Here is a 27,225-nt window from a genome sequence, read left to right as displayed (position 1 = left end):
CAGACCCAGTTCCAGGACAGCCAGAACTGCACAGAGAAACCCCATCTCAAAAAAACAAAAACACTCAGCACTTAGGAGGCAGAGGCAGGTGGATCAATGTGAGTTCGAGACCAGCCTAGTCTACAAAGCACTACAAAGTCCAGGACAGCCAAGGCTATACGGAGAAATCCTGTCTTGAAAAAAACAACAACAAACCCCCAAAACAAAAACAAAACAAAAGGACAAGACACGGTAAATGTTATGAAATCTTAAAAGAAACTTTGGGTTAAAGCAGAGACAATTTCCTGAAATAGTTCATAATGAATTGTTCATTTTTAAAAAAGATTTATTTATTATGTATACAGTGCTCTGCCTTCATGTACACCTGCACACCGGAAGAGGACACCAGATCTCATTATAGATGGTTGTGAGCCACCATGTGGTTGCTGGGAACTAACTCGGGACCCTTGGATGAGCAGACAGTGCTCTTAACCACTGAGCCATCGCTCCAGCCGGAATTGTTCATTTTTGCAACAAACATTTACTGGAATGTGTAATAAATTCTGGGATCTGTTGATACCATAGAAAGCAATTCAAAGTTCTGGCCCTTTCGGAGCTAGGAGGAGGTGAACTGTAAACAACACCAGGGACGTTGAGTGTTGTATTTAAAAGTAAAACCCGGTAAGAAGATAGAGACGAGGGTGGAGGCTACAAGGAAAAACCAAAGTAAAAAGAGTAGCAGTGTGGTCAAAGGTAGACCGATTGAGTTTTGATAGCACTTATGCAGGGACCTCAAACAACTATAGAGATACATTTTACCTTTTCTTGAATATTCAAAGAAATTAGATTTTTTTTCCATCCTAGCTCAGCAAAGAGACATTGGTGAAATTACACGGAAAAAAAAAAAAGTTAACTCCATACAACAGCCTAGTCCACTCAGAAATGGGCCGTGACCTCTGTCTTTTAAGAATCCGTACCGTCTCTACGGGGCTGGAGAGTTAGTTGGCGCAGCCGTAAGGAGTGCTTGCTGCTCTTCAGGAGGACCGGAGGTTCGGTTCCCAGCACCCAGGCAGGCAAGTTCGCTGCTGTCAGTTAAGAGTGGGCTGCTGAGATCACCTGCACCCATAGCATTCATTAACACAAATATATACATATAAAAGCAAAATTAAATCTAGAAAAAGGGGAGAAATCTAAACTGTCTTTAGTGTCTTGATGCATAATTCATAAAGCCTGTCCAGCTTCCACCCTCCCACTTCCCCAGAAGTCTCTCCGGAAGCTGGGAAGCGAATGCTTCGAATGCTCAGCTTCAACCCTTTACAGAACCTGCCTTCATTTCCGTTAGGGCGTCACATCCACCAATCGCTCTACAATTCCCCGGGTAGGATCCACTTCCGCCCTTACTTGTCGTAACTTCCGCCCTGACTACACCAGCGCCCTAACAGCGCCGGATGTGTTCTAGCCGATCCCGGAAGTGACTCGGCCTCTGAACTCTTTACCCCCCCTTCCTGCTGCCGCCCTCCCATGTCTATGCCCCCCCTTTTTCGTTTCCGGCTCTCCCGCCTTCTCCGATAAAACGACTCCTCACTGAGACTGTTGGGGGGTGGGGGGGAAAAGTGGGCGTGGAGGAATTGGGGTTCCCGGGAGCACGAGCCGCAGCACCACTTCCGGGTGAGTATTCAGGAGGGAGGGCGGGGGGCCACACGCTGCCTTGCGCCCCCGCCCTGCGGGTGTCTCTCGCGCAGCCTGTGCGAGTGTGGGGGTCCGTCTCGCACTCGCAGTGCATGCCCGTGCGCCCCGCCTTGCGTTTCCCACCATCCCGCGCCCTGCGGGCCCTCCCACTCCCTCGGCTCCCCGCTTTCCCTGCAAACGCCGCCCCTCCTGCGCGCTGGCTCTGGCGCCGCCGCCGCCGCCGCCGCCGCCGCCGGGTGAGTCTCGCGCCGCTGCAGTCGGTGCGCGCCAAGCTCCTTGCTCCTCCCCCTCCCCTTTTCCTTGGGCAAGCGGGGCGCGGGGGGGGGTTCCACGATGTGACTGTAAGTGTGTCTGTCCCGGAACCGGAAGTGGTTGTGGAGGAGCGGGCGCTGAGGAGGAGTGGGGGGGGGAGCTTAGGGGGCGGGTGCCTGTCTGGTGGGTGGCAGAGTTCAGCTCCCTGGAGGGGTGAAGGAGGGACGTCCCAAAGACCAGTCTTTGAGGAAGGAGTGGGAGTTGACATCGGGAGGAAGGACCCAATTGGGTGTCTCAAGGGAGCGAAGGTTTTAGGGGGACAGCTGGGAGTCTCCAACATATAGACCACTGAAGGTTGAAGGAGGTACTTCTTGGTACAAGGCCTTGGGTAGGCAGGGGGCGAAGTCCTCGCCGAAGTGGGGAGTGAGGGGGGCGAGGCTGGAGGAAGTGGCTGGGCCTGAACTTGGCACTGTGCCTGACACAGGGGCTTGGGTATCCCCCCTACAGCCGGCCACTTCTCAGGAGGAGGAGGAACCTCCTTCATCGCTTCCGTTCTCTGACTCCTGGTTACTTGTAGCCCTGGGCAAAGAAGAATAAGTGTCTGAGCCTAGGAGTGGAACCCAAATGCTGGCGATAGAATTCATGTTTAGTTTTGGGGAACTGGCTTTATTTCCTTTATATACACGTAGTCGGTGGCCCTGAACGTCCCATCCTTGGATGGTTAATTGGGGAAGCTGCCTGCTTTCCAGATTGCTGACAGTCAAAGAACTTCTGAGGTGCTCCACAGTTCTCCAGTGGCCTCTCCTCACTGGCCTTTGTAACCTAGACAATTTGTTTCCAGAAAGTTCAGGAGCCCTGGAAAGGAGAAGGAATAAGACGACAGGAGGAAGAGAGAGAGAGGGTAAGACAATCTTGGTTTAATGATTTGGGAGGAGATGGGGTCATAGTCAAATGGTCTTTCTTTTTTTTTTCTTTTCCTTAACAATATGACAGAACTATTTAAGTAATCAACACTTGTGATACTGGTGTTTGCTTGGGGGGCAGGGGTCTTCCTTTTTGTTTCTTGTGGTACCCAGGAAGTTTTTGTGTACAAAGTTGGCACTGTACCTTTGTTACCTTTCACGGCCACTGGGACTCAGCAGGGATGAAATGTGAAATGCTCAGGTGAAACCACTGAGTGAGGCTACATTTGGTCAGAAAAATTTATTCTGCTGTGGAAACCCAAGAACCCTGATTGTTAGTACAGTCCTTATGGGGTAGCTTAGAGACACAAGCAGAGCCATGTTTGGAGAGGTCCCCCGGTCTTCGTGCCCAGTGCTGTGTGAGAGTGGTTGTGTTGAGCAATGAGACTGTAACATGGGGTTATTTGAATTTGATGTGCTGGGTAATGTCTTTCAGGGGGAACAGTGCTTATTGGAGAGTTTAAAATAAAAGGGATTAAATTACACAGCGTCTGCTCTAGTAGTAAGACTGGAAGAAGTCAAACTATAAGACCTGATGGTAATAGTGAAAGCGTTGTACTGTATTTTTTTGGAGACAGGATTTTGCTATGTAGCCCTGGCTAGCCTGGAACTCACTAAGTAAACCAGATTGTCCTCAAACTTGAGGTGATCCTTCTACATCTGTCACCTAAGTGCTTGGACTACAGGCATATGTAGTCCCACGGGATCTGATGCCCTCTTCTTCTGTTATGCAGATGAAACACCCATATACTTAAAATACACAAAGAAACAGGCTTTTAAAAACATTAACCATAGGGAGCTGGAGAGATAATTCATCTGGTAAAGTGCTTGTCATGGATGCAGGAGGGCCCAGACTTGGCCCCCAGAATCCATGTAAGAAACCTGGGCATGGCAGGCTCAGCGCCAGGGAGGCAGAGTCAGGTCCCTGGGCAGAGTGGCTAGCCAGCTTAGCCAAATTGGTGAGAGACCCAGTATCTAAAAATAAAGTAATGGCACCTGAGGAGTGACACCTGAGGTTGTCCTCTGGCTTCTCTGTTGACTACACACACACACACACACACACACACACACACACACACACACACACACGACAAAATAGCAAGTCATATAAAGTGGTGGCCCTCACCATATCAGCCAATACCACATTGTCAAGGCTATGACACCTGTGCCTTTGGGTGGTTGGAAACCCTGAATGGCTGGGCGGAATGGTGCAGGAGTGCTCGCCCCACTCTTAACACCTCCTTTACTTCCAGTGATTGCTTTTGAAATCAGAAGTCATTTGTTTTGTTTTGTTTTTTATTTGTGTTTTACTTATTTTGTTTCAGAAATCATATGTATTTTTAAATTTGTGTTTTTCTTATTTTGTGTATGTTTGTCCTCACGTGGCAGTCAGAGGACAACTGGAAGGAGTTGGGTCTCTCCGTCATGGGGATTCTGGGGCTCAGCTCAAGCTGGGGCCTGGTGGCAAGTAACTTTCTGCTGAGCCATCTTGATAGCTCTCTTCTTACTTTAGCTTATTTGTTTATTTATGGTTTTGCGAGACAGGGTTTCTCTGTGTAGCCCTGGCTGTCCTGGACTCACTTTGTAGGCTTCGAACTCAACAGAGATCCACCTGCCTCTGCCTCCCGAGTGTTGGGATTAAAGGCGCGCGCGCACGTGTGTACGTGTACACACACACACACACACACACACACACACACACACACACACACACACACACACACACACACACACACCCCTGAGTGCACCCATTATTTTTTAAGATAAGGTCTCATGTTGCCCAGGATGACCTGTATTTTGATGCTAATTACTGCAACAAGCAATTTTACCGCACCGCACCCAGGTTTGTGTAGTGCTGGAGATAAAACCCAGGGCTTTCTCTTTCGAGCCACCTCACCAGGCCAAGATTGGAGACTGGAAATAAAATCGCTAATTAAATTATGATCATTTTGTGTTTTTTTGTGTTTTTGTTTTTTCCTTTTTGTGAACTTAGACTTCCCTTCTTACTAACTAAATACTTGAGGCTTGATGGAGCAGCAAGGTTGAAGCTCACTTTTAGTCTGAAAACTCTCTTACTGCTCGCTTTCCCTCCTGTGGTTCTCTGGGGCTTTAAGAGGAGTCCGCTGCCTGCTCCCAGGTCCTAGACGGCAGCCAGTTCACCAGCTCTTCACCCTTCGTTCTTGTTCTTTGTTCTGTTTTTGAGATGTGGTCTCACTGTAGCCCCGATGGGTCTTCTGCATGTGCGGACGTGGCAGGGGAGTGAAAGAGCTTAAATGCGGGTGTATGCGCCCTGCTGCAAGTTTAGTGCTCAGATGACAGCTTGTGGAAGTCAGTTCTTCTGTCCTGTGGGGTCTGAGGATCAAAGTTAGGTCATTGCACTTGGTGACAATCACCTTTGTCCACTGAGCCATATTGACAGCTCCAGATTGGTCTTGAAATCATAATCTCCCTGCCCCAGCTTCCTGAGTGCTGGGGTTGCAAGCGTGGACCACCGCCATCGTGTCCGTCTGTACCGCTCGCGTGCCTCGTGGCTGTGGAGGCCAGGAGAAGGCAGTTGAATTTCCTGAAACTGGAGTTACAGATGGTTGTGGAGATGCTGCGTAGTGAGCCCAGGAGGGAGCAGCAAGTGCTTTTTCATTACTGAGCTGTCTCTCCTGCTCCTTATTTATTTATTGACTTTTGAGCTGAGGTCTCACTACATTGGCCAGGCTAGTCTCCAACCCAAGATCCTCCTAATTCTGTCTCCTGAGTGCTGGGATTAAAGGCTACGCCAGCCACCGCACTGAGCACTTTTTTTGTTTTTTAAATGCATCAGTATATGCCAGGTGTGGTGGCGCACACCTTTAATCCCAGCACTCGGGAGGCAGAGGCAGGCGGATCTCTGTGAGTTCAAGGCCAGCCTGGTCTACAAAGTGAGTCCAGGACAGTAAGGCTACACAGAGAAACCCTGTCTCAGAAACAAAACAAAAACAAACCACCACCAAAAAATAAATGCATCAGCATAATTAAAACTGGTAAAGATGTTTTGTACAGTGACGGTTTCCCTGTACTATGCGTGGACTTCTTTAGGTTGTGAGAATGTGGGGGGAGTGGGAATTTGAGTGGTAGGACTTGTAGGGCACCATTTGCGTTGTATTTTAGCCTTCGTTCTTGGCTCCCAGCTGGTCTCACGTCACGGAATATATGGGTTTAGAATAACTTCTCAGAAGGATAGTATACTTTTGGTTGTTTTGTACTTTTGTGTGTGTGTGCACAAATGTGAGACATAGCACACGTGTGGAGGTCAGAGGACGAGTTGGAGGAGTTGGTTCTTTCCCTCCACCGTGTGCATTCTGGGGACAGAACTCAGGTTGTCAGCCTTGGCAGCCAGCACTTTGACCTGCTAAGACATGTTACCCCGTCTGTAGTCTCTGAAATAGGATTATACTTGGTACCCAGATTGGCCTGCAACTATGTAGGGCAGATGCCAGCCTCTAACACATAGTCCTGTTTCAGCCTCTCAAGTGCTTAGGTTCTAGGCAAGAGCTACTATGTTCTACAAATGACAACATTTTTTTCTCACGTGTCATTTTATAGCTAAATATTAATGCTTTGTGAGCAGTAATTTTTATGTGCCTGGTTTTGGGCTGACCTGTTTATAGAAATAGCCCTTATTTTATTTTATTTTGAGACAGTCTTATTATGAATCCTTGGCTGGAGCTATGGAGAACAAGCTGGCCCTGAACTCAACAAGTTCCTCTTGCCTCTGCCTCCCCATTCCTGAAATTAAAAAGCATGTATTGTGTTGACTGGCAGGTTGTGATTTTATTTTGTTTTTAATTAATTACAAGCTGGGCATGGTGGCACACACCTGTAATCCCAGCATTCAGTAGGCACATTTCTGTGAATTTGAGGCCAGCTTAGTTTACAGAGGGAGTTCAGGACACTGTATATAGCACTGGGGTTATACAGAGAAACCCTTTCTTGAAAAAACAAACAAATAAAAAACACTTAATACATTTTTAAAGCTGGGTGTGGTGGTGCTTGCCTTTAGTTCCAGCACTCAGGATACAGAGGCAGGTAGATCTCAAGAGTTTCAAGCCATCCTGGTTTAAAAAGCGAGTACCAGGACAGCAGCTACACAGAGAAACCCTATCCTGGAAAAAAAATTTACAATTTTCATATGGGGTGCAGCATAGATCACATGTGGAGTTCGGAGTGTATTTTGTCATAAACTGTTCTCTCTACTGTCTAAGTCCTAAGGATTAATCTCAGGTCACTAGGCTTGGCAGGAAGTACCATTATCCTCTGGCCCTCTGTTACTTTAATTTTTTTTAATATTTATTTTAAGTCGAGCATGGTGGTGCACAACTTTAATCCTTTAATCCCAGCACTCGGGAGGCAGAGACAGGAGAATCGCTGTGAGTTCCAGGCCAGCCTGGTCTACAAAGTGAGTCCAGGACAGCCAAGGCTACACAGAGAAACCCTGTCTCGAAAAACAAAAACAAAAAATTATTTTAAGCTGGTCATGGTAGTGCACACCTGTAATCCCAGCAGAGGCAGGTGGGTCTTTGTAAGTTTGAGGCCAGCCTGATCTACAAAGAGAATCCAGGAGAGCCAAGTCTACACAGAAAGACCCTGTCTCAAAAACCAAAAAAAAAAAAAATTAAAGTAACAGAGGGCCAGAGGATAATGGTACCACCTGCCTCTGCCTCTCAAGTGCTGTGAGTAAAGGTGTGTGTCACCACGCCTGTCCTCACCAGTTTTCTAATCATGCGCTTTCTAAGTCCCTGGCCATCCAGCCAGTTTATTGGCTACAGCTCATGAATCAGTAATTAATTGCACATCTGGCCATTTCTCTCTTCAAGAAAACTATATGGCTGGGCCAACTTACTAGCCCTTGGCTGTTTGGTTTTTGAAACAAGAGTCTCATATGTCCCAGACTGGCCTTGAATACTCTCAAGCATTGAAGGAGAAAGATGGCCTTGAACTTGGCATCTTCTTCTCTCTGCCTCCCACAAGTGCTGTGCGGATAGGCATGCACCATCACACTTGGTTAAGATTGGGGGCGGGGCTTTTGTTGAGAAAGGGTTTCTCTGTGTAGCCTTGGCTGTCCTGGACTCGATTTGTAGATCAGGCTGGCCTCGAACTCAGAGCTATCCACCTGCCTCTGCATCCCTGAGTGCTGTGATTAAAGGTGTTCGCTACCACACCCAGCTGGCGCTTTTTATTCATTATTCTTTCCAAAATGCATATATTGGTACCTAAGTGAAGTTTCATGAGAGTATGATCTTGAACTGCATGTTATTAAAAACTTTGTAGCCTGGTCTACAGCCTGAGTACCAGGGCAGCCAAGGGTACACAGAGAAACCACCCCTCAAAAAAAAAAACCCAAACCCCCCAAAAACAACAAATAAAAGGGAGGTCTAATTTCTCCCTATAGAATAAAGGAAATAGCCGGGCAGTGGTTGACACACGCCTTTAATCCCAGCACTGGAAACAGCTCAGCTTTTGCTCACAGCCTTTCTTTTCCTGAAAGCTGGTTGCTCTTGACTCAGCATAGTGGTTTGTTTTGCTTTGTTTTTTAATTGGCATGTACTAATTGGCCGTATTTATGGACAATGTGGTAATTTGATACATGTATTTTAACAATCAAATTAGGGCAATTGACATTTCCTTCTCTTTAAAATACCTATCTTTGGTGGTAATGTTTGTTCCTGCTGTTTCTTTTTCTGTTCCATCATTACTAGTATTTATTTATGGTTTTATGGTTTTATTGAGACAGGGTTTCTCTGTGTAGCTTTGGCTGTTCTGGAACTCATTCTGCACCAGGCTGGCCTTGAACTCACAGAGATCCTCCTGCCTCTGCCTCCCAAGTGCTGGGATTAAAGGCGTGCACCACTGTGCCCAGCTCAGTTTATTCTTTATACATATGTATGCATGTGTTTGTGTATATGCACACACATTTCCATGAGATCCCCTGCAGAGGCTAGAAGAGAGTATTGCATTTCCCAGAACTGGAGCAGCAAGTGCGCGCGGGAGAGCGCTCTCTCTCTCTCTCTCTCTCTCTCTCTCTCTCTCTCTCTCTCTCTCTCTCTCTCTCTCTCTCTCTCTCTCTCGTGCTCTCTCCCTCTCTCTCTCTTTTTTCCCAGCAAGCTCTCTTAACCCTTAACTTCTGAGCCTTCTCTTCAGACCCCTGAAACTCACTAGAAATCTGCCTCCTGAGTGCTAGGATTGTAGGCATGCATCACCACACCTGGCTACAATTCCCTTTAAAAGCTGGTAACCTGTGTTTGAAGAGTATTTTCTTTTCTTCCTGAGGCTCCAAGTTCACGTCCCAGTACCACATCAAGTGGCTCACAACTCCAGCTGCAAGGAATCCAATCCTTTCTTCTGGCCTCTATGGGCACCTGCATGAATGCACGCACACACACCAACCTTTACAATTTTTTAAAAAAGATTTATTTGTTATGTATACAATGTTCTGCCAGAAGAGGGCACCGGATCTCATTATAGATGGTTATGAGCCACCATGTGGTTGCTGGGAATTGAACTGAGGACCTTTGGAACAGCAGGCAATGCTACTAACCCTAACCTCTGAGCCATCTCTCTAGCCCATACAATTTAAAAAAAAAAAAAAAGATTTATTTATTTATTTACCATGTATACAGTGTTGTGTCTGCATGTACACCTGCAGGCCAGAAGAGGGCACCAGATCTTATTCTAGATGGTTGTGAGTCACTATGTGGTTGCCGGGAATTGAACTCACGACCTCTGGAAGAGCAGCCAGTGCTCTTAACATCTGAGCCATCTGTCCAGCCCCTACAACTTATTTATTTATTTTTTGACTGGTAATTCCTTGTTTCACATTGCCCAGCCCAGCATGACCCTGGATGTTCTTCAGTCCTGTAGTGTCGCTCCAGGTCCCATCTAATACTCAAAGATGGGTTATAGGCAGGTATGGTAGTGCATGCCTGTAACCCCAAGTGGAAAAGAGGCTGAAGTAGAAGGCTCACAGCACCAGCTGGAGGCCATCTTAGGCTGTCCAGACTGCTCAGGTTTCTGCCAGTTTTAAACCTTTTCAAACTGTGAATTGCAGTTTCATAGATGTGCTGGTTGGAAGTCTGGAAGGGGGAAAAAAAAGCTTTTCAAGGAAAATAGACTTACGGAATAAGGGAAATGGGGAAACAATGAGAGATGCCATGGCTGTTTTCCAGCCTGTGAATGACTTGCTGTGCGTGGCCTTGGGCACATCTCTTTCCTGTAACTTCATTTCTCTTCAAAGTACAATGCCAGTTGTGGTTTTTTACAGGTTGGCAAACATTTTGTGGCTCAATGGGATGCATGTATATTTTGTCAATCATTTAAAATTGTGTTTTGGGGTGGGCCAGTACTGCTCCCTGGTTGTTTCCATTAATTTATTATTTTTAAAGAACGTTTCAATAAGTACTTCATACTGGCCTCAGACTCCAGCTCCTTGAGTGCTGAGATTACAGCTCTGTGCCACTTTGGTCTAGACGTTGAAGTCATGACTGTTAATTCCCAGTTGTGTGGTTGGGTGCCAGAGACTGGAATCCGTCAGCTGCTCTGCCCCGTTACTGCCGTTCAGGAGTTCTTGCTAGGTGTGACCTGCGGTCTGTCTCTTCTCAGGTAGAATGGAAGAGTCTCACTTCAATTCTAACCCGTACTTCTGGCCTTCTATCCCAACCGTCTCAGGGCAGGTAAGTGCTGTGTGCTTTTGTTCTCTCCAGTATCTGTTTGAGCTCTGAGTAGTCCGTTCTTAGTGCTGTCGTTTCTGCTGTGTGGGGCCTGAAGCAGTGTAAGACACGTGACTTCACTGAATCCGTTATTACTGAGCGTTATATAGTGCTCGGCTCTGGCTCTTGTCCAGAAACACAGATACTAACCCTTGCTCCTTGCTCCCCAGTGAGCTCTTTCTGAAGAGGGTGCTCCTCTCCCCTTCTTCTCTTTCAGATTGAAAACACTATGTTCATCAACAAGATGAAGGACCAGCTGTTGCCAGAGAAGGGCTGTGGCCTGGCGCCACCTCACTACCCCACTTTGCTGACAGTGCCTGCCTCAGTGTCCCTGTCCTCCGGCATCAGCATGGACACAGAGTCCAAGTCAGAGCAGCTGGCTCCACACAGTCAGGCGTCGGTCACCCAGAACATCACAGTGGTCCCCGTGCCGTCTACCGGCCTGATGACTGCGGGTAAGCACCCCTGCTCCTCTCCACTCTGAGGTGCTGATCTCCCATGGTCGGTACCCCAGTTTGGAGGGCTCTGAGGACATGGGGAGTGGGGTATGTCTTTAATTCCTCAATCAGATTTTTATTAAGTGCCTACTGTGTACCTAGCAATGTGCTAGGCATTGTGGGGGATACAAAGAAGTAGAAGATGCGGTCCCTGCCTTTGAGGAGGTGACATTCTTTCCTTCTCTGAATCAAGGAGTCTCCTGTTCTCAGAGGTGGAGAAGAGAAGGGAGTCAATCAAGGGGTAAATCTCACTGTTACCAGGGGGGCTGGGGACAAGGGTTAGGAAACCATTGTTTTTATATAGTGTTTGGGATTTCCTGTATACTGTGGGCTGGAGGGTGGTGGCGAGGGGTTAATTAGATGATTGTGGGGGAAATGAAATAGATCAGTGTCAGAGGTGAACAGCATGACTCCATCTCTGTTTTCTCCCAACCCCAGGTCCTGGTTTGGTAATCACATCCCCGTCAGGCTCTCTTGTGACCACAGCCTCGGCAGCTCAGACCTTCCCTATTTCGGCTCCCATGATTGTCTCAGCTCTCCCCCCTGGCTCACAAGCCCTACAGGTGGTCCCTGACCTCTCCAAGAAGGTAGCATCTACTCTGACTGAGGAAGGAGGCGGAGGTGGTGGTGGAGGTGGCCCTGTGGCCCCTCCTAAGCCTCCTCGGGGCCGCAAGAAGAAGCGGATGCTGGAGTCAGGGCTCCCTGAGATGAGTGACCCCTACGTCCTTGCCCCTGATGACGATGACCATCAGAAAGATGGCAAGACCTACAGGTAGGAATCAGAGCCAGGGGCAGGATGGGTTGAGGGTCACAGAAGTCTCCCCTGTCTTCTTTGGGTCCTGCCCCAAGTCAGGCTCTGTGCTCTCAGCAGCTGTCCACCTGAGAGCCATTTGCATGTCCAGGTGTCCTGTATTGTGATAGGAAGGTGGAGCTACTGGCACGTGTAGTTGTTTAGACCCCTTCTTCCACTGCACCCTTTTAAAACACAGGTTTTGTCAGAATCATTGACTGATTTTTTTTTTAGTGTCAGGAGAGTTTCTCTCTTGTAATAAGGCTTCAGACTGGGTTCCAGACAATGTCTGCAGCTCTTTCCCCCCCCCCCCCCTTTCTGTTTCTTATTTTCCAAGAAATCCTTCTGGTAAGCACCTAATGTAGCCTGTGTGCCATCCCCCAGCTCTTGGGCTGTGTTGAGCACTGACCCATCAGTCCCTGCATGGTTGGGGTGGGAGGAATAGTGTACCTATAAAATGACTGTTCGCTCACCTTCTAACTCATGGAAGTCATTTTGATCGTCCTTTCTCTTATATTGTCCATTGCAAAAAGGCACGTGCATAATTGCATGTGCACTGTATACAGAGAAACTCCTTACCCTTTGAAAGTTGAAATAACTTTAATCTCCTTGAGAGCTGTCAGGGTCCCAGTGGGTTCTGGGCACTTGGTCCCAATGTGCAGAACGGGTTAACTGTTAACACAGCGTTGATGTAGACAGGGGCAGGTTTGCATGGCTGGGAGACTGGTTCTGTCCTTAGTGTACCGAGATGGGCAATGTTGTTCCCATTTTAGGAGCGAAGGGAACTGCGGCACAGGAAATGGACAGAGCCTTGGGCTCATGGATTCAGTTCCCGGCTCCACCACGAACTTGCTGTGTGACCCTGGGCAAGTCCTTTTCCCCTCTCTGCGCCTCAGTTTCCTCATCTGTAAAATGGGGAGAATTGAATTCTTTGTATGCCTCCCATTTGTTGGGAGTATAGATAATCTTAAAATGTTGGGACGTTCAGAAAGCTGAAAGCTGATCATTACTTAGCATTATTTACCTGAATTGCATAGTTCTTCTATGGAGAGTGTCCACAAGTGCAGTTGAAATACCTCTTTATATGAGAAGAAGAGGGCGGTGTTGCTATGCAGAATATATTGAGCACTGCAGAGTTCCAGCCATAATCCACAAGTTCACTGTAGCTTTATTATTACAGGTGTACCCCACTTTATACAATAAGTGTTCCTGGAAAATGTTTACATCATACCATATTATAAAGGTACCTGACAAGTTTGATTCATTTAAAGGCATTCTTTTATTATATCACTTAAATGAAAGTCCCTTTAAACTTGATTGTGTAAATACCTGGATTTTTAAAAAAATGTATTTGCTTAAAGTGAGGTCATTGTGACATGAGATGCATTTTATAACATGTTAAAGTAGTGGAGGCAGCCCTTCTGGTTGACCAGGATCCTCAATTCTGCCAGGTTAATTTTTTTTTCCATACTAAAATTATTCTGGATTTCTTAGCTAAATATGAATATATACATGGATATGTATGTAAAGAATTGTGAGTACACAGTTGGAAGGAAGCCTTCTAGGACCTTTTGCCTTCGGTGTTTTTGGGATTCTTGAAGACCCCCACACTTGGATGATTAAAGGGGATCTTAAAACTAGACAGTGACTATATCCTAGATGAAAAAATTCCTTCAAAAACTTAAAATTCTAGAATCCAAAGGCATCTTCTAAGTCACAGAGAATCCTAGCCTTCTTTCTTATTGTGCGATGGGGCTAAAAAAGAAAGACCTCGGACTTTGGTGCATGTGTGTGTCAACTCCTTCCGTCCCAGTTGTCGGCAGCATGACTGGGTAGTGGAGGAGCTAGGTGCTGCTACTGTGGACAAGGCACTCAGCTCTCTGTTCCCATCTGTGAAATAAATGGGAAGGTCAGTCAGACTGATCTAGGAAGTCTGAACATGTGAAATTGTTTTTAGCATCTTAGAGAAAAACTGGATAATTCAAAGTGATCATTGGATCCAAGGCCACTGTGTTGCATACCGTTCCTAATGTGTCTGATGTGTTTGGTGTCCATTGAACTAATGGACTAAATGATGTGGGGCGCCAGCTTTCCCTTCCCGCTGCCACAGCTGTCCTGAATCAGATTTCTAACAGCCAGGGCCGCACAGTAAAGCATTTATTTGGCTGCCTAAGACTTGCAGAGTTTTAAAATGCAGGTTGAATATCCCCTGACCAAAAGTGGCTAAGACTTCAGCTTTTTTCAAATTTTGGAAAATTTCATGTATATAATGGGAATACCTTGGGAATAGGGCCTCAGTCTGAACAGGAAATTTGTTAAGCTGAATGTGGTGGCTGGCACCAGCAGTCTCAGCCCTCAGGAGGATGAAGTGGGAGGATGAGGAGGTCAGTGCCAGCCTGGTCCACATAGCCTCAAAAGAGAGTGAGTTGCTGTGGACCTGCTGTGAGACTGTGGACTCGGAAAGGCATAGCTACCCCAACTTTCCCCTTTCTGGGTAGTAGCTCGAGCCTAGGAGGGCTCTCCCTAACGCTTTGGACTTTCTCACTCTTTCTCTGAAGTTTCTCCAACCCAGGTAACTGCTAGGCTGTCCTAGGCCTGACTGCTTGCTGAACCTTCATGCCTAACTCAAAAAGGTGTGGCTTTCTTCTTCTCTGTTTCCCTCCTCCAGGCATCTGCCAAGATTACAGCTTGCCTTCCCTATGGTTTTTCTTTTAAACTTTAATAAAATTGTGTTCAAGCTTTAAATGAGAAAGGAATTTATTTGTTTTAAATATATTTTTATATAGATAGCCTAATAGTAATTTTACATAGTATTTTGAGGGAGCCCATGTTTTGACTTCCATGTCATGAAGTAACAGAATTTTCTACTCATGGTGTGCTGTCGGTGCTTAGAACGTTCTGGATACTGGAGCATTTGAGGTCTCAGTTTTGGATTAGGGAGGCACAGCCTGCACTTAAATGGTCACCAAAGGTCAGCGCCTTCCCGTGGCAGGTGCATATCAGCCTCAGCATGAGTCCTTCTCGTGCTAAGCCTGTGTATGAGGCTAGCATTGTGACATATCATGGCGAGCCCTTTACAAATCTCCTGTTGTTGGAGCCCTTGGCTTCCTTTCTGTAGAAACTGGAGAATACCTGCCAGGTTATTTTGAGTAGAAACAAAGGTGCTTAAAAAGTACCTACCCCGGCCGGTCCCGGCAGCACCAAGCAGCAGCTGAGGTCGTCATCCTTGTCATCATACCCCAGCATCTTTTGAGACTGGCTACTCTGGTGCCCGTCTGTTTCTTGTTTTGAGACGGGGTCCCAATCAGACCTGGCTGGCCTGAACGCCTCATTGTCTTGCCGCTCCGCTTCTTGGGTGCTAAGATTACAGGCATATGCCAACTTGTCCAGGCTGTTTTCAGTTAAGTTTTTCAGATTTTTCTATAATTAAAGCTTTGATTCTTTCTTTTTTTAAGATTTATTACTTATACCGTATTCTGCTCACATGTACACCTGCAGGCCAGAAGAGGGCACCAGATCTCATTATAGATGGTTGTGAGCCACCAAGTGGTTGCTGGGAATTGAACTCAGGACCTTTGGAAGGGCAGCCAGTGAGTGCTCTTAGCTTCTGAGCCGGTGGTTCAATGGTAGAATTCTCGCCTGCCATGCGGGAGGCCTGGGTCTGATCCCGGCCCATACAGAGTCCAGTCCCTCTTTTCTCTTTCTCAACAGAGGCCTTCTCACTGTAGCCCAAGCTGGAATACAAGCCCATTGCAGGCCTGCCTCAGTCTCTCAAGTCATCTTCTTTTTTATAATTAACTTTCGTCTCAAGGGGGATGGGATTTGAATTAAAATGAATGCAGGAACTGAGGAGACAATCCAGTAGTAGAGCACTCTCCTGGTGTGAGGCAGGGCCTGGGTTCTAGCCCCAGCACTATAAAAACGGTTCTTTTTAAAACAAGAACAGTGGACTGAGAAATTGTAGTTATCAAAGGAACTTAATCTTACAGCGTTAGTGTGGTGTCGTCCACGTGGCATTATGTCCAGTTGCTAACTTCAGTCTTTGAAAAGACTTGTGTCATCATTGGCTTCCCCATCAATACTGAGGCCGTGAGCAATGATGCTGTTTTATTAATAAAGAATGTTTAGTTTACCTTTGATGGTCCTGGGTGCCTGCTTGGTCTTTCTAGAGGTGAAAGCATCTTCATTTTAAAGACCAGAAGATTGAGGTCTAGGTTAACGGGCAGCTTGTAACTGATCTTTGAGTAGAGCCCAAGTACCTAGACTCCCATTGACTGCTTGCTTTGCCATGCTGAGCTCTCCTGTGGTGTTTGGATGTCTCTGCCAATAGCCTGCTGGTAAACTGGTAGTCAAGAGTTTCCTTCAGAGTTAGAAAGTTAAAGAATGAAAATTGGTTATCACGTTACTAGGATTTTAGTGAAAGCATTAATATAGAGACTACAGCAAATACTATTTTCTCAGAAGGAACTTGTTCTTTCTAGTCTTTTTTTTTCTTTCTAGTCTTAATGTCAGCTATTTTTTAAAATTCTGAAATGAACATAAGAATCTCCCCATACCCTTTGATGCCCAACTGACAAAAATATGGTGGAGAGGAGAGTAGCTTACCCGAGGGCCTGGCTCCCAGACCACTGCCCTCTCTGCTAACTCACAGTGTGCCCTGGCAGGCTGTTGCTAGGTCATGTGTAGATAGCTTTTACTCAATAGCATCTAAGGGGATATGGCTTAACTTGCACAGGGTTAAGGGTCAGAGTGTCAGAGTATCAGAGCAGGAAGAATCCACTGGGTCAGGTGACCTGTAAGAATGTATTCAGGTGCTGTGGATGTCACTTAGGAGTGCCAGCATTGGCTTCAAGGGTTAAGAAAAAGGAAAGGAAGCCAGGCAGTGGTGGCACACACCTTTAATCCCGGCACTTGGGAGGCAGAGGCAGGTGGATCTCTGAGTTCGAGGCCAGCCTGGTCTATAGAGCGAGTTCCAGGACAGAGAGAGCTGTTACACGGAGAAACCCTGTCTTGAAAGACCGAAAAAGAAAAAGAAAGAAAAAGGAAAGGTTTAGTATAGCTCATCATTGCTTTTCAAGCATTTTTTCTTGTTAGGACTTAGAAATTACAATCCACTCCTGACCGTTACTTTGGCTTGTTTCCAAATTGGCTGTCATTTGATTGACTTGAGCCTGGGGCAGGGGCAAGTGATTAATGGAACATCAGCTACAGGGTAGAGAGCAGAGAGCAGCTGGGAAAGCCCCTCCAAGTAACTCTGGTACTTTCCATCTTCATTTCTTTAACAGTCACTACCAAAAGGAGGGGAAATTACTGAGGAGATAATTATCTGAACGTCTCATCGAGTCAGTTTTCCTTCATTGCTGCATAGAGACGTGAATACTAAGGGACAAGTAGAGAAGCTAGGAATGGGGGTTAACTTGAAAAGTTTGAAAACTTAACTGGTCCAATAAGATGTTTCTCAGTGGTTTTCAGCCTGTGGGTCAAATGCCCCTTTCACCAGGGTTGCCTAAGACCATCAGAAAACAGACACTTACATTATGATTCAGAGCAGTCGCAAAGTTAAAGCTATGAAGTCGCAACAGAATACTTGCATGGCTGGCGACCACTGACCTGTATTCACCAGCTCACAGTATTTTCTGCCTTCTCAGAGTTGAATGCTTATTTTTTACACTTAGGATATCTGGTCGCTTACTAAGCATTTATTGGGTATTTCTGAGTGCTGGGCACTGTGTTAGCTTAGGCAAGTAGAGAAATAAGAGGCCGGGCTTGGTGGCATATAGCTGTAATCCCAGCATTTGGGAGGTAAGAAATAAGAATATCATGAGTTCGAGGCCAGTTTGAGCTACATGAGACCCTTTCTTTAAGTAGAAAAGGTTCCTAGAAGCCTCACTGTAGTTGGAACAGAAAATGAGGTCAGCTAGGTGGGCTTCCCTTGCAGGGTCTCGAGGCTCAGCAGCACCTCCGGGTGGGAAGGCTCTAATGTTGCCCTTGCTTGGGCAGGTGCCGGATGTGCTCACTGACCTTCTACTCGAAGTCGGAGATGCAGATCCACTCCAAGTCACACACCGAGACCAAGCCCCACAAGTGCCCGCACTGCTCCAAGACCTTCGCCAACAGCTCCTACCTGGCCCAGCACATCCGTATCCACTCAGGGGCCAAGCCCTATAGTTGTAACTTTTGTGAGAAATCCTTCCGCCAGCTCTCCCATCTGCAGCAGCACACCCGGTAAGGCTGCTTTTTCCCACTTCCTAGCTACAAAACCCCTAAGGCCATGTGGCCTGTGCCGATTGTTCTCTCCTTTGCCTTTTGAAATCTTACTCTCTTTTGTTACTGTCTGAAAATTAAACTATGTATCCTAGCAGTATTGGGGGCCTTGAAAATTGTGATGTCCATCCCCAACTCTGGAACGATTTTTGTGGTTTCTCTCTGTTTGTTTGGAAATCTTCTACAGAGCAGACCCTGCTTTTACTATGTGCTTCAGTTCAGAGCCATGGTGTGCATTCCACTTCAGGTCCATGGGGAACAGGCGGTATTGGCCTATGTTCAAATTGCTATTTGGAAACAGGGTAATTGTGGTGAGTGTGTAACCGTAGGAAAAGGCCAAGGGTTGACAAGACTGAATACCATAAGATTACCAAGAGCCATGGGCTGCAGCTCTTCATCATCTCACTGCCATTCTAGCCACCGACTTGCAGTCAGCAACAACCTAGACATGGGTGTTCTCTTCATTAGCCTCTCGAGCCGGAGCTTTATTGGGAGGAGGGAGGAGGGGGTGCTCTCATCCGTCAAGCAACGTCATTTCACCCAGCAGAGAGCTGAGCCCGTGGTGTCGAACTGCTTCCTCCTCCCCCCTTCCCTCCCCTCCTCTCCTCTCCGGCAGGATCCACTCCAAGATGCACACGGAGACCATCAAGCCCCACAAGTGCCCGCACTGCTCCAAGACCTTCGCCAACACCTCCTACCTGGCTCAGCACCTCCGTATCCACTCGGGGGCCAAGCCCTACAACTGTTCCTACTGCCAGAAGGCCTTCCGCCAGCTCTCCCACCTCCAGCAGCACACACGGTAAGGGAGAGGGGCGGGCTACTGATCCCGCCCCGCTGGCATGCCCTCCCCACCCCCCCGCCCCGGACACACACAACTACCCGCATGCGGGGGGCGGGGGAGAGACCTGGCTGGAGGTGAGACCTGGCTGGAGGAGAATATGACTGGCAAACAGAGGAAAAAAGAAGTGGATGCCAAGAGAATCTTTCTGGAACACAAACTGTATTGAAAAGACAGTGATTGTGTGGTATTTCCTGATTGATTAAAGACAGAGACAAACTCGGAACAAAGATGACTCTTGCCTTCGTTTTCCTTCCTGAAAATACCAAGCACACATCTTACCAGATTTCTTTGGTGCCAAAGCAGACATTTGATTTTAGAAGACCTACTTCTAGTCGTCAGGGCACCAATTAAGGATGGGAGATATAATCAGTTGTAAGCTGGCACCAGCCTGGATACCCTCATCAGCAACAAGCAAGATTCCAAGGAATGCCAAGAGTAGAGCACAAAAGGAAACATGACCTGAACGTTCACAGAGAGCTGGAAGCAAACCAACAAGCTCCTACTTCAGAAGTAGGATGCTTGCGTCTGTCTGTCGGTGTGGAGTTACTAGGGAGAAGGGAGTCCGGCAGCTTGAAGGGCTGACGGTTTCTTGTGGTGACATCTCCAGATGAAGAAGAGTCCAGACTCCTGGCGATCGGCTCTCTCGCCCTGCCTCTTGTGAATGTGATGCTCTCCATGAAAGTGATCACGCTCTGCCTTGAGGAGTATTCAGTCTTCGTGTATTTGAGGCTTTGATTACAGATGGTTCTGAAACCCCTAAAAAGGAGCAGGTGTTGATGCGCCCTCACATCCTCGGCTCATCTTAGAAGACAGAGGGCCCTGTGGTGTTGGAGAGAGAGGTTAAATGGCTCTGACCACAGGGTTTCTTGTCATTAAGGACCTAGACTGGCGTGGGAAATCCCTAGGAATTTCCATGAGTTTCCACTAAAGTCACTGCTACTTTGAATAGTCACTGTAACCTGGTCTTTGGTCACAGAACTATCTCTGGATATGGTGCTCAAGGTTGAGGGAACAGTTTGTGCCTGTCGGGTGGGGACCAAGGAGGAGGTGTATAGTTTCCTTTTTTCCTTATAATTGTATTTACCTTTTGTTTCTGAACATTGACTGGGATGGTTGTTATAGGAGCACATTTATATGTCAAATCATGGCTTGCCTGTGTCCGGGATGCTGAGACCTCAGTCCCTCTTCTCCCAGCAGAATGAGGCTCTCCTTGAGTTGAGTGCTATATACAATGACCAGAAGTCAGGCACTAGAGACTGTTTCAGGTCAGAGAGGAGCTAACGCTAGCGCCTCGTGCAGATGTGCCTGAGGAGCTTCCTCAGGAGGCAACCTGAAGAACCTGAGATCTGGTACGGAGCTGGTCTCTAAGTGACCTTGCTGATGTCCATACTCTTCCTCCTCTTCTCGTCCTGTACAGAATCCACACCGGTGACAGACCATACAAATGTGCACACCCGGGCTGCGAGAAGGCCTTCACACAACTCTCCAATCTGCAGGTACGCATCTTGTTTCCACATAAGGCCTTGAGCCTGAGACTTGGAAGTACCATTTAGCTAGAACTCTGACTCAGAGGTCTTCAGGAGAACTTAATTCTCTTAAAAATTATTGAGGTGAAGCAACCCTGCTCGTCTTTCATCCCAGCTGCTTGGAAAGCTAAGGCAGAGGATACAGAATGCAAGGCATGCTTATGCTACAAAATGAGTTCAGGTTAGCCTGGGCAACTTAATGATAACAAGGTCTGAAAATTTAGAAATAAACAAGTGTTAGGAGTTAGCTTAGACAGTAAAGTGCTTGCCACAAACATGAAGGCTTAAAATTAATCTTTTTCTTTTTTCTTTTTCTTTCTTTGGTTTTTCGAGACAGGGCTTCTCTGTGTAGCCTTGGCTGTTGTAGACTTGCTTTGTAGACCAGGCTGGCCTCGAACTCTCCACCTGCCTCTTCCTCCCCAGTGCTGGGTTTAAAGGCGTGCGCTACCATGCTCACATTGAAATTAGTCTTTAGAATCTACTTTTAAAAAAAAAACCCTAGGGTGTAGTGGCACATGCCATTAATCCCAGCACTCAGGAGGCAGAGGCAGGCTGTGCCTCCTGATCTCTGTGACTTCAAGGCAAGCCTGGTCTACAAAGTAAGTCCAGGACAGCCAGGGCGACACAGAGAAACTCTCCCTTGAAAAACCTTAAAAACAAACCAGCAGTCTTGGTGCGTGTTTATTATTACAGCACTGGATAAGTCGGCCCAGGCAGGTCCCTGGAGCTCACTGGCCAGCCAGTCTAGCCAAATTGGCTATTGGCTAGCCTCAGGCCAGTGAGAGACCATGTCTGAGGAGACAAGGGGGCAGCTTCTGAGGAATGACACCAAGGTCATCACTGGCCTCCGGGTGCTTGTGCACACCTGTGCACCTGAACACACACCCAAAAATAAGTTTTTTGTCAAGGACTGGGAGCTGGTAAGATGGCTCGTGGTTAAACATACTTACCATAGAAGCCTGGCGACCTGAGATTGGTCCCTACAGCCAACAGTAGAAGAGGAGAAGTAACTCTAAAAGTTGCCGTTATCTTTTATCCATGTGCATGGCAGGGGTATACACCAACACACAATGCATTTATACATGTACACACAGTCACACACAATAATAAAAAGGGAAAAGGGCTGGTTCTGATAGATACTGATAGTGCTTGTCTGGTTCAGTCCCTGGTGCGGACCACATTATAAAATAACCCAAAAAACAAAACCCTTAGCTGTCTGGGAGTGGAGGCATGTACCTGGAACCAGCCTATGCTGGACTCCGTAGTAAGACAAATTTTTTTATTCTAAACAAAAAATTAACATCGGGAAAGATGGCTCAGCATTTAAGAACATTTGCTGGGAGGCTGAAGAGATGGCTCAGTGGTTGGGAGCACTGACTGCCCTTCCAGAGGCCCTGAGTTCGGTCAGTTTCCGGCAACCACGTGATGGCTCACACCCATCTGTAATATGATCTGATCATACTGTATACATAATAAAATCTTTAAAAAAAAAAACATTTGCTGTTTTTGCAGAGGTCCTGGGTTTGTATTCCAATCCCCACGCCAGCAACTACCTGTTGGTGACTGCAATTTCAGGGAATCCAGTGCCCTTCTGGCCACTCCAGTCACCTGTACAAATATGTGTATGAAAATAGAATATATCACAGCCTAGGCTACATGAAACTGCCTCAAAGCAGCAATGATAATATGTTAGCATTAGTATCCCAAATCCCGCTTAAGGGACTTAAGGGGAGAATGGTACTATTTTGCAAGGCTTGGTTTATTTTACATAGGCCGCTCTGGGTAAAGCACGCTACCACCGAGCTATACATCCAGCTCTGGTGATTTTGTTACACTGAAATGGTGTGCTGTGCAACTCAAGCTGGCCTGGAACCTACCATCCTAATCCTCAGCCTTCATGTGCTGCCACGCCCAGGATTTTTGCAAGTTTCTGCATTTTGTGGCTCAGCTGAACTTGAACATTCTCTCATCTGCTCTAGTCAGTCTAGAATCTGAGAGAGCAAGAGCGCAGAAGCAAACACTTGGCTTCTTTTGTATGTGTAGATATGTGCTGGCTGTTTATGCATGAGTATTGGCACACTTGGATATCTGCTTCTGTAGCTCTCTGCCTTATTTTTGAGATTTTTTTTTACTGCATCTAGAGTTCTCCATTTTTGACTAGACCAGGAAGCTTTAGTTAGGGTCCTCCTGCTTGTACCCCTGCCTGCCTAGCCCTGGGGTTACCATGCCCACCACCTCACCCGGCTCTTCTGTGGGTGCGGAGGATCTGAACACAGGCTCCTAATGCACAGCACACACATCCCCCAATGAGTCATTTCCTCAGCCCTTGTGTCGTTATTTTGAAGAGTTTTGATTCTGTGAGCCTCTGGCAAGGGCCAGCTAGTCCCTGTACCTCACTTTAAGAACCGATGGAAGAGAGAGAACAGTTGGTGTAAGTCACTGTAACTTTTAGGCCCCTAGTTGTATGCCATGTGAGGTGCATTTCCTCCCTCAGCCACTGGTCCTGAAGTCTCATTCAAAGCAGTCTCCAGCTCTTGTAGAAAGGGAAGCTAAGCTGTCCTAGACTCACCTTCCGGGCTGTCTCTCCATAAAGCCAAGGAAGAAAAAGCACTTGCTGTAGCAGGATGTTTGATCCCATTGTGAACTGGACACCCCCCACCCCTTGTGATGTAGCTCAGCCCTGTCACACACCTTTAACCAAAGGGCTATCCGTAAACAGTATTAAATAGTTAACCCTAGGTCAAGGAGCAAGGAACCATTTGACACAAAGTGAACATGGGGAAAAGCCCATAGTGAGAGGAATTCTGGAGGGCTGATGGAGAGATGCACAGGAAACAGAAAGGAGAGGGACATTGAGTTGAAGGGTGTTTAAGACAGCTTGGAAAAGGAGAAGGGGTTGCTTTTTTCTGGGCTAAGTAGGAAGGTCCCATGGGTGCTTTCTCTGCCTCTCTGAGCTAGGTAGGTTTTCACCTCTACATCTGGCTCCTGAGGCTTTATTGGTAAAATTGAATGATTGGGTTGGGCTTTTTTTTGTTTTTGGTTTTTTAAGATTATGTATACAGTGTTCTGCCTACATGTACACCTGCAAACCAGAAGAGGGCATCAGATCACATTATAGATGGTTGTGAACCACCATGTGGTTGCTGGGAGTTGAACTCAGGACCTTTGGAAGAGCAGCCAATGTGCTTAACCTCTGAGCCATCTTTCCAGTCCCTGGTTTTTGTTTTTTTGTCTGTTTTGTTTTTGTTTCTTATAACAACTTCTTTTGGTTTTTCTTGTTTGCAGTCTCACAGACGGCAGCACAACAAAGATAAACCTTTCAAGTGCCACAATTGTCACCGAGCATATACAGATGCAGCCTCACTAGAGGCTCACCTATCTACACACACAGTAAAACATGCCAAGGTGTACACCTGTACCATCTGTAGTCGGGCATATACATCGGTAAGTACTTGGTGCTTTCCCTTTCTTTCGCCCATATCACTGTGTCCCTTTCTGATGGAGGTCTGTTGGTCCATGGTTTGTCATGCGCTTTCCTTGTTCTCACTGTTGGAGTCGGTGTTGAGAGATAAATAGCACCTTAAGCGGTGACTCTTTATTCTAAACATATAAGGCAAACTTGGGTGAGAGAGAAAGGTTTCAGGTATTTTCTATGAGATTCTAGAGTAAGATTATAAAACGGCTTCACTCAGAGATCTTAGAAAAATAACTTCCAAGCCAGGTGCAGTGGCATACATCTATAATCCCAGCATTTGGGAGGCAGAAGCAGTCAGATCACTAAATTTAAGGGTAGCCTGGTCTACAAAGCAAGTCCAGGGTAGCCTAGGCTACACAGAGAAACCCCATCTTCAACTTACCCACCTACCCCCACCCCACCCCCCAAAAAAAGAAAAAGAGCCGGGCGTGGTGGCACACGCCTTTAATCCCAGCACTCGGGAGGCAGAGGCAGGCGGATCGCTGTGAGTTCGAGGCCAGCCTGGTCTACAAAGTGAGTCCAGGACAGCCAAGGCTAACACAGAGAAACCCTGTCTCGAAAAACCAAAAAGAAAAAGAATTTTCCTTCTGCCAGCTCAGTGTCTCCAGTGACTTCTAAAGGTCCTTTTCTTGTTCCCCAACTCCAGAACATCCCTGTATCAATAGACACTAGAGAGGAAGGGCCTAAGGTGGTAGTTGCAGGTCATCTTTTTCCCTTTCCTTCATTTTAACTTCTTTTTACCGTCTCCCTCAGGAAACATATCTTATGAAACATATGCGCAAACACAACCCTCCTGATCTTCAACAGCAAGTACAAGCAGCGGCGGCGGCGGCGGCAGTGGCCCAGGCTCAGGCCCAGGCCCAGGCCCAGGCTCAAGCTCAAGCTCAGGCCCAGGCTCAGGCTCAGGCCCAGGCCCAGGCCCAGGCTTCCCAAGCCTCACAGCAGCAGCAGCAGCAGCAGCCACCGCCACAACCACCACACTTCCAGTCCCCTGGGGCAGCTCCCCAGGGTGGGGGTGGTGGGGACAGCAACCCAAACCCTCCACCCCAATGTTCCTTTGACCTGACCCCCTATAAGACGGCAGAGCATCATAAAGACATCTGCCTCACTGTCACCACCAGCACCATCCAGGTGGAGCACCTGGCCAGCTCTTAGAGATCCGTACTGCCATCCACTGGAAAGACGGGAGAAGTTCTGCTCCCTCCTTTGTCAACTCTTGGTGGGAAAGTTCTCTTCGTCCTTGACAAGTCCTGTCTCCAGCTCCCTGGGTCTCAGGCATGGCTTTCCTTCGCAAGATAACCATCCTTAATCTCAGCTGCTCCTGATTGGCAAAGGAAACCTGAGCTGATAGTGTTATCCAACAGCCCCCATCCAAGAAGAGCTTTTAAAACTGGGGCTTGGTGCTTGAGAGAAGGATCTGCTGTGACCTCACATCTTGTCCAGTGTGGGCGCTTACCTTTCTCTTTCCTCATCTTCAAAGTTGGGGCTGATAGAAGACTAGTAGCTGGCCCTCCCAGAAAACAGAGAAGGAAGGTCTAAATGTAGCCAGCCTTCCGTTCTATGCTTACCTGTAGAAGAACAGGTTTTGCACGTGGCCTGACCCCTGTGAGCCATTCTCTTCCCCTCACGTGGCCTCACGATTCATATTGGGTGTTGATTCTATCTTTTTATATGTAAAAGGGCAGTAGCTGATACATGGTCACCAAGGTGCCAGAGATTTCCCCCAGGTGACTAATGGTGGCTTAAGAGTGAGTTACGATTTTTCCTTGTAGCCTCCTTCTCTGCCAACAAAGGGCCTATATCCTCTGAGTCTCACCACCCTAGTCCAAGGAGCTGTGAGAGCTGTGTTGGCTGTGTTCTCTGCAAAGCCCCAAACTTGGTATTGCAGACAAGGGAGAATTCAGGGCACACGCAGGACTGGACTTAGCTCCCTAGGTGCCACGGTCAGATGCCGGACATGGATTTATATATAAATATATATATATAAATATATATATATACCTGCTCATCACGGCCATCTTTGTTGTAACCATTTCTGTGTTTATAAATGCATTATCTCTGAGAATTTTCATATTGATGTTTTATTTTTGTCTTTTTTTTTTTTTCATCTTGTCCTCTGGCCATGGCATTTTAATTTTGCCTTTTAATTTTTTAAAATCATGGCAAATTTCAGAGAAAAGAAAATTACGATAATCAGGAATTATACAGTTGTTATAAAGCAATTTAAAAATGAAAAAAATCTTATGTACAAACTAAGGGGTGTTTTTAGAACATTGTATAGAAATAAATTCATGTTTAAGGATGCGAGGCAGTGAGCTGCTGATGTAAGCTAGCTTGGGAAAAGTCTTACTTGGGGAGATACTTGAGGACAGCATTAAGAACTTAGCCTGGAATGTGTGAAGAAGGAGTGCTTGTGTGGTAAGTCCATGGGTGTAGCCCCTCAGCCATTTTTAGTGTAGGAACATTTGTGCACAAATGCTGTCACGGGAGTTGGGTTGCCTCATGTGGGACAAGGTTTCGTTTAACAGAAGTCTATTCCTTACCCTCTGCTCTCCACACACCATTAAAAACGAAATGGAGCTGAGCAATGGTGGTGCACACCTTTACTCCCAGCACTCAGAAGGGGCAGGAGTGGTCAGATGGCTGCTTGACAGGGCCGGCACCACCCGCGCCACCTTTAGTTTTGTCCAGAATCTAGAAGGCAGTGTTTTACATACGAGTTTGATTAGACTGCAGTGCCTAAGGCCACAGGTCTCCAGTGCTCGCCCCACACCCGGCTACTAGGCTTAGTCCTGAAGAACATGCAGTGAGCGTCCCATGATAGGATGGATATGTTCCTGTAACAGTGGAGCACAGTTGGACGGACAGAGCATGATGAGGAACCCTAAGACTTCTCAGTCTCCTGTGAAAGGATTCCACTCAGTTCCCAAGACTGCTTCATGAAGATTAAGTCCTTCATACAGTACTAGAAAAATTGACAAAGTTCTCACGTCTGAGAGCTGATAGACAGTCCTTACCTAGTGAGGTGGATAAATAAGTCCCATTTGAGACTAGGCATCAGGACAGAAGCTCAGTATGCCATTCTTGGTTAGCTCCCTCCTGTCCATGACCACGCAGTCTCTGACAGCTGTCTTCATCACAAGTGTGGGAATCAGCGTTTTGTGGTTGACCATTAGCCGCTCCTACCCAGTGAAGACGTTGCCTACTACGACCA

At 47.0% G+C, this 27,225-nt stretch overlaps 1 protein-coding gene and 1 long non-coding RNA gene across 18 annotated transcripts in view; one reads left to right on the top strand and one right to left on the bottom strand.

The window, feature by feature from the left end:
- LOC311587869 overlaps window positions 1-27,225 on the bottom strand; it is a 135,284-nt gene that overhangs the window by 18,995 nt on the left and 89,064 nt on the right. The gene's annotated exons all lie outside the window — the stretch shown is intronic.
- Window positions 1,399-26,593, top strand: ZNF384 (zinc finger protein 384). Of its 16 annotated transcripts, none has more exons than XM_084765075.1 (12): window positions 1,399-1,647; window positions 2,762-2,821; window positions 10,516-10,582; window positions 10,836-11,073; window positions 11,309-11,356; window positions 11,554-11,887; window positions 12,679-12,771; window positions 17,906-18,130; window positions 18,786-18,968; window positions 20,428-20,506; window positions 23,822-23,980; window positions 24,765-26,593. In XM_084765075.1, the coding sequence occupies exons 3-12, from the start codon at window positions 10,517-10,519 to the stop codon at window positions 25,164-25,166; spliced, it is 1,827 nt and encodes a 608-aa protein (XP_084621201.1). In that variant the 5' UTR covers window positions 1,399-1,647; window positions 2,762-2,821; window position 10,516; the 3' UTR covers window positions 25,167-26,593. The 16 variants fall into 16 exon arrangements, with proteins under 16 accessions (XP_084621201.1, XP_084621212.1, XP_084621203.1 ...); XM_084765086.1 differs by having other exon boundaries at window positions 1,400-1,647; window positions 10,512-10,582; XM_084765077.1 differs by lacking the exon at window positions 1,399-1,647 and adding an exon at window positions 1,654-1,904.

This window comes from Acomys minous, assembly GCF_964271855.1.
Source record: "Acomys minous genome assembly, chromosome: 17".
Lineage (NCBI taxonomy): Eukaryota > Metazoa > Chordata > Mammalia > Rodentia > Muridae > Acomys > Acomys minous.
Note: the sequence above shows the minus strand (reverse complement) of the source record. Positions and strands in the feature narration are given on the sequence as shown.